Source organism: Orycteropus afer, unplaced genomic scaffold, assembly GCF_000298275.1.
Source record: "Orycteropus afer afer isolate SDZICR_OR568_19922 unplaced genomic scaffold, OryAfe1.0 scaffold00064, whole genome shotgun sequence".
NCBI classification, from domain to species: domain Eukaryota; kingdom Metazoa; phylum Chordata; class Mammalia; order Tubulidentata; family Orycteropodidae; genus Orycteropus; species Orycteropus afer.
The window spans coordinates 6,659,097-6,676,874 of record NW_006921651.1 but is presented as its reverse complement, the minus strand read 5'-3'; the positions used below and the strand labels follow the sequence as shown (position 1 = coordinate 6,676,874).

General features: G+C 42.7%; 1 protein-coding gene across 1 annotated transcript in view; it reads right to left on the bottom strand.

Annotated features, from left to right (window-relative positions):
- PKD2L1 (polycystin 2 like 1, transient receptor potential cation channel) overlaps positions 1-16,890 on the bottom strand; it is a 46,835-nt gene extending 29,945 nt beyond the window's left edge. Inside the window, 2 exon segments of the mRNA XM_007940032.2 lie at positions 16,008-16,121; positions 16,656-16,890. Coding sequence (XP_007938223.1) covers positions 16,008-16,121; positions 16,656-16,890 — 349 coding nt within the window.
- Between the last annotated feature and the right edge of the window lie 888 nt (positions 16,891-17,778).

Below are 17,778 nucleotides of genomic sequence, written 5' to 3'. Positions count from 1 at the left end.
GCTTTTAAGATCCCAGTCGCTACTCGCCAAAGTAGGAGGTGGAACAATGTTTTGTGTAATATGTTATGCCAATTGAGCTTGATGTCCCCTGCTGACGCTAACTTTAATATCATTGCCACCAACACCTTAACAGAGCTTCCAACACTACATTTGTCACCATTGGGTACATCTCACAGACAGCCTTCTTCTAGTGTGAACCAACTTCAAAAACTTATAGGAAAGTCACATATATTTACATGTGCTTAGAAAAAAAGTTGAAATTATATACACCAAACTGCTTGATTTGGGTTCCAGAGAAGGGCTTTAACATTCTCTGTATTGACTTATTTTAACTGACTGATGGATTAACTGAGAGGAGCTCTGGTGGTGCAGTGCCTAAGGCATTTGATTGCTTACCAGAAGGTTGAGAGTTCAAACCTACCAGCTGCTCCATGGAAGGAAGATGAGGCAATCTACTTCCATAAAAATTTACCACCTGGGAACCCAATGAGTACTGATTGCTTTGAGTCAGAATCAACTTGATGGCAGTGAGTTTGGGTTTTGGTTTTTTTGGTCTATATTAGTTGGGCCTTGATGGCTTAGTGGTAGAATTCTCACCTTCCATGAGGGAGATCCAGATTCAATTTCTAGCCAATGCAGCCACCACTATCTGTCAGTAGAGGCTTGCCTGTTGCTCTGATGCTAAACAGGTTTCAGTGGAGCTACCACACTAAGATAGAGTAGGAAGAAAGGCCTGGCAATCTATTTCTGAAAAATTAACCAATGAAAACTGAAAGGATCACAACAGTCCCATCTTGTGCATGGGATTCCTTGGCTCAATGGCAGCCCCAATAACAACCACAACGTCTTAGTTAAAAATGTAAGAAAAATATTCTCAGTTTGGGGGAGATAGAATTTCTTTGTAATGAAGTACTCTTTTAGTTTTTCTTCCCATACTTGCCCTTTGGAATTGCAAAGCAAGGCCCTTGCAAATTCACAGCCTGAGGCCTTAGTAGGCTATTGCGACTTCCTTAAATCTCTTTCTGCCTCCTTTAGGTTGAGAGCCTAGATGTTAAAACAGATAAGCTAGTTTTCCTTGGCAATGATTCTCAAACAAACCAAACCAAACTCACTGCCATCAAGTCAGATCCCACTCACAATGACCCCTCCTCAGGTTTTCGAGGTGGTATCACTACAGAAGTAGATCGCCCAGTCTCCCTTCTGAGGAGTGGCTGGTGGGTTTGAACTGCCAGCCTTCTGGTTAGCAGTCAAGTGCCTTAGGCACAATGACTCTGGACCTACTCAAAATTGAATAGTTGTCTGCCTCTGGGACCTAAAAGAGTTCCCAAGTCTCCCTGAACCTCTATCCCTACCTAGTGAAATACCCTACCTAGTCCCAGACCAGGACCTCTGGTAGCGTAGTGCCTAAGATGGCACATAACAGCACAACAACAGTCCCAGACCATGCATCTATGGTAGCACACGTCACATATGTCATTGTTGCTGTATGTGTCAGCCGCCTTTTCTCCTTGAAAGAGGAGGGTGTTTCTCATGTATTTCAAAACTTTTAGCACTAGCCTAGAACCTGGCACATAGTTTGACTTCCTGAATGTTTGCATAAATGATTGTGGGAATACCCAGCGTCTGGTGCTTAGTGTGAACCATTTGGTAATAGGCTCACATCACCTCCTCTGTCTCTTGCCCTACACTGTGAAATAATCTGAGCTGAGTAGCTCAGACTCATTTGCTAAGCCAGCAGTTCTTGACCTAGTCTCAGGACCTCTTGGTACTCTTAAAAATTATTGAGGACTCCAAAGATTGTTTATTTGGGTTATTTATTAATATATCTTCACTAGAAATTAAAACTGAGGGAAAATTTAAGTATTCACTAATTCATTGGAAAATTATATTAAACCCATTACATGTAAACATAAAAAACACATTTTTTTCCTGAAAAATTACTGTATTTTCAAAGACAAAAGAAAATTCAGTGAGAAAAATGGCACTGCTTTACATTTTCGCAAATCTCTTTAATGTCTGGTTGAATGGAAGAAAACTGTGTTCTCCTGTTTGCGTCTGCATTCAATCTGTTGTAATATGTTGTTTTGGTTGAACTATATGAAGAAAGTATGGCCACACACAAATATGTTGGAAAACTCATGACTTAGGAATATCAGCAAGATGCTTTCTGATATCAGCAGTGCCCTGACCTGATCTCATCTCCAATAACCTGGAGTGTCTAGAAGTCATCAGCTAGTGTTGCCTGCTCTTCTTGACTTAATCTAAGCATAGTCCTCAGTGGAAAAACCTTTCCCTGATCTTGGGAATGAATCTAACATTTAAAGGTACTTTTGTATTCCTAGGAACCAATGACTTTGCCCCACACTGGGGAAAGCAAAATGACAGACTCAGCATTGTACAACAGGATGTGTCCAGACCTACCAGTCTGGTAAGAATCATCTCAACCCTGGGACACCAAGGAATTCTGTCACAGTAAGTACAGGCTAAAGCAAGTTGGTTAAAGAGTTGCATACCAGATGGAGCCTAAAATACAAACAAACAACAAACACAGTTGCCATGAAATCAATCCCCATTCAGGGCAACACCGTGTATCACAGAGTAGAACAGAGCTCCACAAGGTTTTCATGGTGAAAGAGATTGCCAGACCGCCCTTTTGAGGTGCCTCTGGGTAGGTTCAAATTACCAGTTCTTTGGTTAATAGCCACACACTTAACGGTCTGCACCACTTGTGAACACAAGGAAGAAGTGGGAAGAGTGCTATAACATTGTGGGGATTGCAATGAATGTCACAAAACAAAACATGTAAATTGTTGAATGAAAATCCACTTTACTTTGTGAACTTTCACCCAAATCACAATTTAAATAAATAAAGAAATAAAAATTTCTGTCAAGTCGATTCCAATCTGATAGCATGGAGTAGAACTACCCATAGGGTTTCCAAGGCTGCCACCATTTTTCCCCTGCGGAGCTGCTGGTGGATTTGAACTGCCAATCTTTTGGTTTGCAGCCAAGCGCTTTAACCACTGCACCACCAGGGCTTTGAGTCTATGGATGTTGTTGTTGTTGTTATGACCCGACTCATAGTGACCCCTCCTTGGGTTTCCTATGGAAATAGATTGTCCCATCTTCCTTCTGAGGAGTGGCTGGTGGGTTTGAACTGCGAGCCTTCTGATTAGCCTTAGGCACTATGCTACCAGAGCTCCCAAGAGAACCTTGAAATTCACTAAAAGAAAGCAGAGTGAATAGAGAGGCATTTCTTTATGACCAGCAATTGATAAAGAGCACCTAATTGGCATTACTTGATATACCAACATGAATCACCAAAGGCCAAGGGTCTCTGCCCTCCTCCCTAAATCCATGGTGACCAGATCCAGCCTTGTCCTGGCTCAGAGCCTCTGCCATACAGAACCAGTCCCAGGTGCACCTTTGAGATAACAATATTGTCTTCTAAAACAAACAGCCATTCTTTCCACACAAAGACCTTCAATGTTTCCCACATCAACAAAAGGCTACAGCCATTCTGCCAACAAGACAAAGGGCTGGAAGCCCTTTCATAAATATCATGATAGTGATATATGTGTGGTGACGGTGATGCTGGGGAGGCAGGAAGATCATTCTCCAGCATTTTCTCTGCTGAGAAATAGCTGAGGTAGGGTCCATTCCACCCCTCATTCCTGCACTACTCATAATGACAATAACAGTGTCTTAATCTGTGGAAGGGAAATCATTTAAAATATCTATCCTTTACAGGATTGCTGTCAAGATTAAATAAGATAATAGCTGTAAAAGGTCTTTGTAAACTTCCAAGCTACACAATTGATAATGGCTATGATTAGAAGACTGATGGTTCCGTTCACCCACATTGCTTGCATAAAAATGATACTTCCACTTTCGCCAAATGAGACTCCAAATAGGCCTGTTTTTTACACCCACCCAATTCCTAGAACAGAGCATGTTGTTGTTGTTGTTAGCTGCCATGGCAACCCTGACTCACTTTGACTCCAACTAACATGACCCCGTGTACAACAGGATGGGAGTCTGGTGATCCATAAGATTTTCATTGGCTGATTTTCAGTCGTAGGCCACCAAGTCTTTCTTTCTAGTCGAACTTAGCCTGGAAGCGCTGCTGAAACCTGTTGAACATCACAGCCATGTGCAAGCCTCCACTGACAGAAGAGTGGTGGCTGCACACGGTGCTTTGGCAGGACATCAAACTGTCTGCTGCGTGCAAGATGAGAGTTCTACCAGTGAGTCACCACTGCCTCCTGGAACGGAGCAAAAAGGGAGAAGAAATCAGTATGGTTGACCATTATCATTTTCTAGGGGCCATCCCAGGCCAAACTGCTGTGTAGCTAATGCCTAACTTTGTGGCTGTTCTTCCACCTCTAGGAAACTGGATGCTAGAAATGAGATGCTTGGTGATTGGCCCCCCACCTAGGGTTAAAAGTTCTAAGCTTCATCCCCCATGCCCTCTGAAAACTACACATTCTTATATAATTTACACAAAAATAAATACATACAGTAAATTAAAACATGAGAAAACTCTCCATCCTCACCAGTAATCAAAGACAAATAAATTAAGGCCAGATTATACCATTTTTTATATATTTAATAATCAAAATTATAAATGAGACTATCCCATGTTGAGACAGGAGCTCTGGTAGCATAGTGCCTAAAGCACTTGACTGCTCACCAGAAGGCTGGCGGTTCAAACCCACCAGCCACTCCTCGGAAGGAAGGTTGGGCAATCCTACTTCTGTAGTGATAGTGCCTCGGAAACCCAAGGAGGGGTCGCTATGAGTCGGGGCCGACTCGACAGCAAACAACAACAACAACAACATGTTGAGACACGCCAAGCATTCTGCTGTATGTAGGGTTGCTATGAGTCGGAGCTGACTCAACAGCTCCTAACAACAACAATCCCAGGTTGTTGTGGTTGTGACAAAATTAGTACGATCTTACAGCACTTCTGACATCATAAATTTGTATCACCCTTTACAGAGCAAAATGGCAACACATAGCAAGTACTAAAGAGATTATTATCTTTTGGCCTAGTAGTTTCTCTCCCTGGAAATTGGAAGGAAATAATTCAACAAAAGTGTAAAAGCAGCAGCCAGATAGATTCGTCTGTAATAGGCAAATACCGAGTAATAAAAGAAATGTTTTTGTGGTGTGAAAATAATAATAATAATAAATGAAAATAGAAAAACCATTTAGAATTATGAGAAAATACTTACGATGTAATTGTAAGTAAAAGGGTATAAAATAATGCAACTATGTAGAATATGTATATGAATAAGGTCCAGTATTATGAAAAAGTGGAAATATCTTTGGTGTTGTGTTGAACTTTAGGTGAATTATGTTTCAGAATGTTCTTTAATGCTTTTACATCATCTTTTACATAAAGCAATCAAAAGGAAAAAAAATAATCAACTGGTAGAATTCTTTCATGATCCTCTCTCATGATAAACTAAAAAAAACCCCAAAAAACAAAAAACCCAAACTCACGGCCATTAAGTTGATTCTGACACATAGCAACCCCCATTGGGTTTCTAAGCAGTAAATCGTTATGGAAGTAGATCGTTCCATCTTCCTTCTGCAGAGTGGCTGGTGGGTTTGAACCACTGACCTTCTGGTTAGCAGCCAAATGCCTTATCCCCTAAGCAAAGTTATTCTTACTAAGGTGTTGATGGTTGTCAATAAATTAGTGTGTAACATATTTGCATGTAGAGAGAATCTAGTGATCAAGAAGAGCCTCAGACTTTGAGGCAGCCAGACAGCTGCTGGATTAGATTCCTGCTTCTCCTAGTTATTTGCTGTGTGGCTTCAGGGAGCTAAGGAGCTCTGGTAGCATAGCGCCTAAGGCACTTGACTGCTCACCAGAAGGCTGGCGGTTCAAACCCACCAGCCACTCCTCAGAAGGAAGGTTGGGCAATCCTACTTCTGTAGTGATACTGCCTCGGAAACCCAAGGAGGGTCGCTATGAGTCGGGGCTGACTCGACGGCAAACAACAACAACATACTTTCCTGTTTTCTTAAATGGGGATCATGACAGTACCAGTTTCACAGAGGCTTTGGGAGTATTCAGTGAGATAATATACATAGCATATAGCTAGGCATGTTGAAAAATGATGGTGGTGGTGGTGATAAACTGAGACCTTTCTGAAAATAGTATCTTAACTTAAAGGTCTAATGTTAGAAGTGAAGATTCTGATACCGTTCAAATGATGTTGTTTGGGGATGCTATCCAGTCAATTCTGACTCAGCAAGTAAGCCTGCTCTTTAGGGTTTTCTTGGCCTTAATCTTTACATGAAGTGACCAACTCTTCCTCCCACAGGGTATCTGGGCAATTCAAACTGCCAACCTTTCATTTAACAGTTGAGTGATCAACTGTAGCACCACGGGAGAGCCTTATACTACCCTATGTATGGAGCCAACTACAAACCTTGAAAGATATTTTTTATAATCAGTCCACCATACTAGGAGGGTCTTTGGAAATTCCACTAGATAAAACAAAGATAATTGCAACCAGTGAATGTGTTATCTCCATAAGATACTGTTACTAGCTTTGCTTCACTACCAAAGAAATGTCCAGGGTCACAAAGATAGTAACTGGAAGAACTACAATTTTAATCCAGTTTAACTGACTCTCATGTTCTTATATTTCCACTATATGAGACTGTCAGTTTGTCATACTATGATGGCTTGTGTGTTGCTGTGATGCTAGAAGTTATGCCACCAATATTTCAAATACCAGCAGGGTTACCCATGGTGGACAGGCCTCAGAGGAGCTTCCTGACTAAGACATACTAGGAAGAAGGATGTGGTGGTCCATTTCTGAACAAACTGGCCACTGAAAATCTTAGGAATAGCAGTGAAACATTGTCTGATATAGTGCCAGAAGATGAGTCCCTCAGGTTGGAAGGCACTCAAAATATGACTGGGGAACAGCTGTCTCCCCAAAACAGAGTTGACCTTAATGACATGGGTAGAGTAATGTTTTGAGGGCCTTCATTTGCTGATGTGGCACAACTCAAATGAGAAGAGATAGTTGCAAACATTCATTAATAACCAGAAGGTGGAATGTATGAAATATTAATCTAGGAAAATTGGAAGTTGTCAAAAATTAAATGGAATGCATAAAGATCAATATCCTAGGCATTAAACAAACAAACAAAACCTCAAACCCACTGCTATCTAGTTGATTCCGGCTCATAGTGACCCCCTTGGGTTTCTGAGGCAGTAAATATTTATGGAAGTAGATTGCTCAGTCTTCCTTCCATGGAGTGGGTGGTGGGTTTGAACCACCAGCCTTCTGGTTAGCAGTCAAATGCCTGAGGCACTGCAAACCAGAGCTCTTTATCCTAGGTATTAGTAACCTGAAATGGATTGGTATTGGCTATATGGAATCATACTATCATTTGGTCTACTACACCAGGAAAGACAAATGGAAAAGGAATGGTGTTACATTAATCAAAAAGTACATTTCAAGATTTATCCTGAAGTACAATGCTATCAGTGATAGGAAAATATCCATACTTCTACAAGTAAGACAAGTTAATATTACTATTATTGAAATTTATGTACCAACCACTAAAGCCAAAGATGAAGAAACTGAAGATTTTTATCAACTTCTGCCATCTGAAATTGACCAAACATGAAATCAAAATGCATTGATAATTACTGGTGATTGCAATGTGAAAGTTGGAAACAAAGAAGAAGCATCGGTAGGTGGGAAATACGGCTTTGGTGATAGAATTGGTGCTAGAGATCACATGATAGAATTTTGCAATACCAATGGCTTACTCCTTGCAAATACCTTTTTTTCAACAACATAAACAGCAACTATACAGGTGGCTCATGCCAGATGGAATCCATGGGAATCAAATGGACCACATCTGTGGAAAAAGACGATGGAAAAACTCATTATCATCAGTAAGAACAAGGCCAGGGGCTGGAACAGACCATCAATTGTTCATATGCAAATTTAAATTGAAGATGGAAAAAAAAACCTCACTGCCATGGAGTCGAATCTGATTCAGAGCGACCCGTCCTTGGGTTTCTGAGGCAGTATCTCTACAGAAGTAGATTGCCCAACCTTCCTTCCGAGGAGTGGCTGGTGGGTTTGAACTGCCAGCCTTCTGGTTGGCAGTCAAATGCCTTAGGCATTACACTACCAGAGCTCCTGAAGCTGAAGAAAATGAAAACAAATCCATGAGAGCCAAAATACAGCCTTGAGTTTATGACCTGAATTTAGACGCCATCTGAAGAACAGATTTGATGCATTGAACACCAGCAACTGAAGACCAAAGGAGTGGTGGGATGACACAGGTCATTAAAAAGACAGGAAAGAAAGAACAGACCAAAATGGGTGTCAGAAGAGACTCTGAAACTTACTCTTGAATGGAGAGTAGCTAAAGCAAATGGAAGAAATTATGAAATGAAAGAGCTGAACAAATTTCAAAAGGTGGCTTGAGAAGACAAAGTAAAATATTATAATGAAATGTGCGAAGACCTGGAGTTAGGAAACCAAACGGGAAGGACATGTTCAGAATTCCTCAATATGAAAGAACTGAAGAAAGAATTCTAGCTTCAAGCTGCTATACTGAAGGATTCTATGGCCAAAATATTGAACAATGCAGGAAGCTTCCAAAGAAGATGGAAAGAGTCACTCTACCAAAGAGAATTGCCTGATGTTCAACCATTTCACAAGGTAGCATATGATCAAGAACTGATGGTATTGAAGGAAGAAGTCCAATCTACACTAAAGGAAGTGGTGAAAAACAAGGCTCCAGGAAATGATGAAATATCGATTGAGATGTTTCAACAAATGGATGAAATACTGGAGGCACTCACTGCTTTATGCCAAGAAATTTGGAAGACAGGTAGCTGGCCAACTGCCTGGGAGAGATCCATATTTGTGCCCATTCCAGGAAAGGTAATCCAACAGAATATGGAAATTATTGAACAATATCATTAATACCACATGCAAGTAAAATTTTGCTAAAAAATAATTAAAAAATTGTTGCAGCAGTACTTAGGGAACTGACAAATTCAAGCTGGATTCAGAAGGGCATGGAATGAGAGACATCATTGGTGATGTCAAATGGATCTTTGCTGAAAGCAAAGAATATCAGAAAGATGTTTACTTTTGTTTTATTGACTATGCAAAGCCATTTGACTGTGTGGATCACAACAAATTATGGATGACATTGTGAAGAATTGGAATTCCAGAGCACTTGACTGTGTCCATGAAGAATATGTACATAGACCAAGAGGCAGTCATTTGAACAGAACAAGGGGATATTGTAAGGTTTAAAATCAGCAAAGGTTGTATCCTTTCACCATACTTACTCAATCTGTATGCTGAGCAATAATCTGAGAAGTTGGACTATTCAAAGAACTCAACATCAGGATTAGAGGAAGATACACGGATGACACAATCCTGGTTGCTGAAAGTGAAGAAGACTTGAAACACCGATGAACATCAAAGACTGCAGCTTTCAATACGGATTACAGCTCAACATAAAGAATACAAAAATCTTCACAATTGGACCAACAGGCAACATCAAGATAAAAGGAGAAAAGATCAAAGTTGTCAAGGATTTCATTTCACTTGGATCCATAATCATCACCCATAGAAGCAGCAGTGAAGCAATTGAATGACACATTGCATTGGGCAAATCTGTTGCAAACAACCTCTTTGATCCAAGCCACTGTCTTTTCAATAGCCTCATACACATGTGAAAGCTGGACAATGGATAAGGAATAATTGATGCATTTGAATGATGGCGTTGGCAAAGAATATTGAACACACCATTGACTGCCAGAACTAACAAATCTGTCCTGGAAGAAGTACAGCTGGATTGCTCCTTAGAAGTAAGAATGAACAGACTATCTCTTGTACTTAGGTCATGTTATCAGGAGGACCAGTCCCTGGAGAAGGATATCATGCTTGATAAAGTAGAAGGTCAGTGAAAAGGGGGAAGACCATCAATGAGATGGATTGACACAGTGACTGCAACAATGCACTCCAGCATAGCAAGGATTGTTAGTATAGCACAGGAGTGGGCAGTGTTTTGTTCTGATGTACATAGGGTTACTGAGTCAAAACCAACTTGACTGCACCTAACAACAACATCACTGCAGTGTTCAGCCAATATGGAATATCTACACCCAGTACAGGAAGTGACGGGGAAGAAAGATACTTGCCACAATGTATCTGCAACCACACCTCTCTCCAGCTATTTGAGGACAGACTCCTGACAGAATAACACAATAGCCACCCTTCTTTGTGTCACACTCTAGGGCCAGAATTGCATTCCCAGCCTTAAGCAGGAGAGATTGGTCAGGATACTGACTATAAACATTGTTGTTGTTGTTGTTGTTATGTGCCGTCGAGTCGGCCCCGACTCATAGCAACCCCTCCTTGGGTTTCCGAGGCAGTATCACTACGGAAGTAGGATTGCCCAACCTTCCTTCCGAGGAGTGGCTGATGGGTTTGAACCGCCAGCCATCTGGTTAGCAGGCAAGTGTCTTAGCCACTATGCTACCAGAGCCTAATTCAGTGTTTCTGAACCTTTTTTTCTGTTGCTGTTGCTATTCTCCCCACCCCACTCCCAACCTCTTTAGACATTTTCTTCCTAACTGTTCCTCCAATTAAATTTTAATATCACAGATATAAATTACATCTGTTCATGTACTGTGGCCCTTTGGAGGGTCACAAACTATTGTTAAGATCTAACTTTTTTTTTTTTGCCTTTCAAGAACCAATCTTCACTTCTTTAGGGATTAGGAGAATGCATAGGCTGGTTGCAAAAGGCCAGAGCTCATGGAGGCTGATAGGGAGCTGAGGCCACATACAGGCAAGGTCAGGACCTTGGAGAGCACCAAACTGACCCTACAAAGTCCATGTCCAGAGTTCAAAGCTGCCTGAAGATCTGCCAGAATGAAGGAAGAGGATGGGGGGGATGGAAAACTAGGATTGCTCTTACTAATCATGGCAGGAAAGCCTCTAAATCTTATTTTATGAGTAAGTTCATGTAGGGACTGCCACTTTGTGGGTGGGGATTTCAGTCAGTTCTAAAAGTCAAAGGCTGTCAATGGCTATTTCAGTTATCCAGTGCTGCTATAATAGAAATATCACAAGTGGGTGGCTTTAACAAACACGTTTATTTTCTCATAGTTTAGGAGGCTAGTATGCCAGCTCTAGGGGAAGGCTTTCTCTCTCTGCTGTCTCTTCTGATCACCTGCTCCCGGGAGATCTTCATGTGGCTTGGTATTGCTCTTCCCCCATCTCTGCCTTTGCTTGCTTGCTTAATCTCTTTTATATCACAAAAGAGATTGACTCAAAATATACCCTGACTCATTAACATAACAAAGACAAATTATTCCCAAATGGCATTATAACCACAGGCACAGAGGTCAGCATTTATGATGTGTATTTTTGTGGGGCATACTTCAAGCCATAACAATGGATTTTTATCAGGTAGCATAAGGATTTCGAGGGATCTCTGGTAGCATAGTGCCTAGGGCACTTGACTGCTAACCAGAAGGCTGGCAGTTCAAACCCACCAGCCACTCCTAGGAAGGAAGATGGGGCAATCTACTTCCATAGTGATGATACTGCCTCGGAAATGCAAGGAGGTGTCGCTATGAGTTGGGTCCGACTCGACAGCACATAACAACAACAGCAAACAACAATGATTTCAAGGTCTTTACTAAGTAAGACCCAAAAAGGAGTTCTGGTGGTACAGTGCCTAAGGCATTTGACTGCTAACCAGAAGGTTGGTAGTTCAAACCCACCAGCCACTCTGCAGAAGGAAGACAGGGCAATCTGTTTCTGTTAAGATTTACTGCCTTGGAAACCCAGTGGGGGTCACTATGAATCAGAATCAACTCCACAGCAGTGGAGACTAAGCCCCGATTCCCTAGGAGCTAGAGATTTTCAGAGGTTTAAAGGCATCAGGTTAACACTCCCTTTCTCACGCCCATCAGTGTTTGGGTTCATGACACTGCAGAAAAGTTTTGTGGTGTCTATTGTGAGTTGAAGATAAAATAGGTATGACTTACCATGTGTCAGAGACTTATCTAAGCATGTTGTTGTTGTGTGTTGTGGAGTCAATTATGACTCATAGCTATCCTATAACACAGTAGAATTGCCTCATAGAGTTTCTTAGGCTATAACCTTCATGAAAGCAGACAGCCACATCTTTTCTCCCGCAGACCTGCTGGTGGATTCAAACTGCCAAGTGCTTAACCACTGCACACCAGTGCTCCTTGATCTAAGCATATTAGTGGGCTATTTTATTTAAACCTCACAACAATCTTATCAGGTGGGTCTGATCATTATCCAAGGCCAAGAGAGGTTAGAAAACTTGCCCAAGACCACACAGCTGGTAATTGGCAGCAACAGGACTTGAACCCAGACAGTCTGACTTCAGAGACCTAGTGCTTAATTAGCTCAGTGGCCTTGATAAATTGTGTGAGGATTAAATAAAATAGTCCATTAATATGCTTAGCACAGGATTATCCTTTTTCCCACTCAGCTGTCCCAGATATAACTTTTTGATCCAATGTCTGTGTGTTTATCCTCTCCTAAGAATTAGGAGCTCTGGTAGTGTGGTGCCTAAGGCATTTGACTGTTAACCAGAAGGCTGGTGGTTCAAACCCAGCAGCCATTCCTCAGAAGGAAGACTGGACAATCTACTTCTGTAGAGATACCGCATCGGAAACCCAAGAGGGGTCACTATGGGTTGAAATTGACAGCAATGAGTTTGGGTTTTTTTGGAAGAATTACAAGAACTCAGAATTTATCATGTTATTCCTATGATTATAACCCTTCAATGGCAACTCCACATATATACACACACACACTCACTTAGCCCTCAGGAAAAGTCCAAATTCCTTATCATTACTTATAAGGCCCTTCATTGTCTGCCCCTGCTTATATCCCTTGCCTCATCTTTTCCCACTTAGCTCCTCAACCTCGCTGTTCCAGCTGCATTGATGCACTTACTCTCTCTGCACTGTGGCCTCTGTCATCCCTGGGCTTTGGCAGATGTTAGTCTCTCTTCCTCCTCTCCACTTCTCTCTTCTCTACCTCTCTTTCAAGGCAATAAATATTCCTCATCTTTCAAGTTTTTAGCTCAGACATCACTTCCTCTGCAAGTCTTCATACTAAAACAACAACAACAAAAAAAAAAAAAAAACACCGCCTTCAAGCCAATTCTGACTCATAGCAATCCTTGTAGGACAGAGTAGAACTGCTCCATAGGGTTTCCAAGGCAATAAATCTTTAAGGACACAGACTGCCACATCTTTCTCCCACAGAGTGGCTTGTTGTTATGTGCCATAGAGTGACTGGTGGGCTTGAAACACCAACCTTTTGGTTAACAGCTGAGGACTTAACCATTGCACAACCAGGGCTCCTTGCATGTTCTCATAGAGCCCCCAAATATGGATACAGTGGAGAAAATAGTATCATGCTACTCTGTACTGCTCAGATTGCCGATGGAGTATTTTGTCCAGTGCTGGATCATGAAGACCAGGTCTGGAGACAAGCAATCAGTGTTGTGCCCATTCTGAAATAATTCTCACTATATGCCAGGCACTGAGTGAATGACTTAATGGCTATGATCTCATGTAATTTGCTCACAATCCTATCGAATTTGATAGGTACCAAGCAGGTAACTGAAACTCAAAGAAGTAAATCAAGTCCCTCAACTGGTACTTGGTAGAGCCTGGTGTTTGAACCGGAGTCTGAATACTCAGAGCCCAGTCTCTGCATAATACTTCCTTGGGAAACCAAACCTTCATGACTTGTTTAGCTAGAAAATTTAGTTATTTAACCTAGAGAACTAGTGACCAGGAGAAACATGATGGCTCCATTCAAACACTAGAAGAGTTGCCACCACGTATTGCTTCAGAAAATAACAAGGAAGTAGATAGCTCAATGGACGAAATTAAGTTGTAAAGTATAGAAGGTGAGTCCTTTGAGGGGAAAGGTCCAAGTATGAGTCATCTCCGTATCCCTCAGCCCAATGTTTGGAGGAGTGGAGCAGGTTCCATGGTTGTGTGAAAGAAATAGAGCCTCCCAACAGTGGAAGGGGTTGCCCTGTGAAACAATGACATCCTCATCAATATCCCCCGGGTGAGGCTGGTTGGCCACCTGACAGCACCCTAGGAGGGGTCATAGGAGGGGTGGCTGCACCCTCTGTATCCTCAAGCTACATGCCCTTGAAAGCCCCCTGGCTGCTCAGTGATTCTATAATTACTGGGCTGAGTCTATGACTCAGATTTTGGCAAGTCACAGACTGTCTGGCATTCACTAGTGCACTGGGATCTCATAAGATAGAGAACATGAGTGAATGGGCTTCTGGGCTTCCAGAATCCAAGTTTCCACCCCTTTTGGCCCCATTAAGAGGAGTCAGAAATGGTTCACTGTACTCTGGGGAGTTAGAAATCTCCCAGTCTTGTTCCAAAGGCTAATCTGGAAATAGAGACATTTGAGTCATTTAGAAAGAAAGGTTCTTTGCCTGTGGGTTTCAGCTGCTGCCTTGGGATATGAAAAAGGAGAAGAGCTCTCCTTCCTAGCAGATGGTTAAGGGGCAATATCAATATGTCAACAAATGAATTCCTGACAGTCATTTGCTGAAAGGAATCGAATAGGCCCCGCAAAGTGTACACTGGGTATGCTGTTGTTCCCCAAACGCCCCAGCTCCTTTCATTCCAAGTTGACTGACTGGTAGCAAATACTCAGAATTTCCTTCTATTTCCAGCACAGAGAGTCACATCAGAGTACAGCCAGAGGCAAGTGCTTTCTGCTGAACTTTTTCCGAGGGCAAATGTGGGTAGCTCATAAGGACGATGAACTTTCCTCTCAACACTTAATGTTATCAGACCTTCAGATCTTACTTTCAAAAGGTCCATGCACCCTAAAAAGAATGAAGCCTTCTGTAAGGTAAAAACCTACTTAGTAACAGGAGATATGTTAGTGTTAACGTCCAGTCCACAGCTTTAATCAACACTTACATATACACACACTTCTTCTAAACTAGCCAAATGTTACTTGTTGCACAAGTTTTAAACAAAGCAATTAACTAAGTACAAAGTAGCACTCCCCTGTCTACGTTGTTGTTATATGCCGACCAGTCGGACCCAACTCATAGTGACCCCTCCTTGGGTTTCCGAGGCAGTATCACTACGAAAGTAGATTGCTTCATCTTCCTTTAGAGGAGTGGCTGGTGGGTTTGAACAGTTAAGTGCCTTACACACTAGGTGTCATAATATCTGTTGTGTCCAACCATATTATCATCTATAGTTTTTTTTTATTAGCCTCTGTGCTTCCATGGTTCACCCTTCTACTTTTCATCTGCCCCTCTCAACTTAAAGACCAAACCTTCCCAGTTTGTGTCTATAGCTAAAGGTTCAAGTCAGCTTCTTCCACCCACCTTTGGCATAGTGCTATGTCACACGGACCTCATGGGGATCTTGACTGTGTTGACCACCAGCCCACCAATTGCATCTCTAACCCTTTCATCAGGGATCTGAGCTTTTTCTTCTTGCTTGTATAGAAATGTAGATCAGACATAGAGTATTAAGTTTATGAAACCCACCAAACTTTTTTTTATTCCCCAAACAGAAAAGAATGGGCTCTACTCTTTGGGTAAAAGCTTCTACCTGCCAACAGAAAACAATGGCTTCTGATAGATGTCAGTAACTTAAGTTTAAAAATTGGGCTCCCCTTGCGATCTTTGACAAAGTAAATTTTATTAACAGCTTTCTAAATCATCTGTCTTCTACTGAATTCAATGACAAGTTCTTTTTATAACAAAATATATTAAGTTGAAAAGATAATAAATAGGATTTGAATATTGATTTAAAGTTCCAGGGACATAGCTTGCTTACACAGATGGATACCATTGCCATTGGAAATGTGTACACAGATGTGATACACATAGATGCTTCTCACAGATAGATGTACACAAAGACAGATGTTACTTACATAGACAGATGTCCACCAGGAACGCAATATACACCAAAAGCTCCTGCAGAGTGGTCTTAACATAAAGTTCCTGGTTCTCAGCTGTATTCTCAGTCAGGGTTGTTCCCCAAAGTCCTAAGGAGCATCGAAGAGATGTCCAGGGTCCCCCAACAGCACCGTCCCTCCCAGTTATTGCCACTTATCTTCCCCTGAATTCCATTTCAACTCCAGCCCTTTTCCCTACCCTTCACCTTATCCCTGGACTGAATCTGGCTACTCTAACCACACCTATGTCTACCCTCCTCCATCAAACTCCCTAAGAAATACATCCTAGGGAGAGGCAAGGGTGAAGGCACTGGGTTGAGGAGAATGAAGGCATGAAAAGGAAGCACTTGTCCAGGTGGAGCAGTCCAGGGTATCTATCATAAAACCCTCCTTCAAACTAGCTCCACATACCTCTCTGAACCCCGTGGTGACTGCACCAGGCTCCTCCACTGGGAGGCTAGGGGATTGTGTGGGGAACATACAGCTCTACTATAGACAAGTCACAAATCCCAAAACATACACTGCGATTTCACCCTTCTTTAGGTCACAGTTACTCCTAAAAACTTTTGTTGACCCCTTCTCCTGGCTCCAATATTCCAGGAGAACCTTCCCCCCACCAGATACCTCTGATGCCTCGATGGATATGGAGGCAACAGCTGGACACCAGTGTTGTGCGTGGTTTCTCCTGGGGTCCATCTTCAGGCTTCTTGGTTTGGGACTTGGGGAACACTGAGCTGGAGGTGGTGCAGATCCTCCGTGTCTCATGTGGGGAAGGGGGACTGCTGTAGGCAGGGTTATCCCAGGCTCCGCTCCCCAGTTTTTGAAGCTCCTGCCCCTCAGGATTTTCCATAGCTTTCATGAGGAATGAAGTGGAGGACCTGGCACCAGGTGCCCACTCTCATCTAGAGAAGAGGAGGCTTGTAGAGACACACTCCAGCCAAGCCAGCAGAGGGCAAAGGAAGGGGAGTCTGAGAGCAGCTGGTCTCGCACAGCCTCTGTCTCCTGGCCTTTTGTAGGGGGATCTGTGCCTGCTGGGGGGAGGGTGGGGTGGAGGAGGAAGGGTGGGGAATGACTGTCAATCCTGTCAGGGGCTCTCTCTCCCCCTCTTGCAGCAAATCTCAGGGGACTAGAAGAAAGGAGGTGGGAGGGAACTAGGAGGCAGAGGGTTGAAGAGGGGCAAGAGGGAGTAAAGAAGACACGGAGATGGGTGGAGGTGTTGGTGGAAGGAAAGATGGGTGGGAAAGGTAAAGGTTGGGGGGGTACTGCTTACAGATGGGCCTAATGGAGGGCTGGTCCAGAGGTCAGACAGAAAAGGTGAGGACAGAGCAATGGGAGGAGCTGGAGAAGAGGGAGGCTGGACTTCATTGTGAGTCTAATTTCCATAAAAGCTCCTGAAAGCACGACGTAGATCTGGGCGGGGACCAAGGCCAGGAATGGAAGACTGAATTGTGCTGTCTCCCTACCAAGCTCAGTCAACAGAGTCGGAGCTCCTTTAATGTCTCACCTTGAGCTGACCCCTAGTGGAGTGGAGAAGGGGGCTCCCCTCCCTCATTCCACCCTCATCACTGGGGGATCATGGTAGGAAGCCCCCTGTTTCAGACAAGTAGGAGACAGGTCTCTGGCCCAGAAGGGCATGGGGGAAGGACTGCAGAGCTCCAGGTTGTCTGTGTCCTTTTTTTCTGTTGTTTGTCCTCATGGCTTATGGGTGAGGTATACCAATAAAAGGCTGATCCTTAAATGTGTGGGG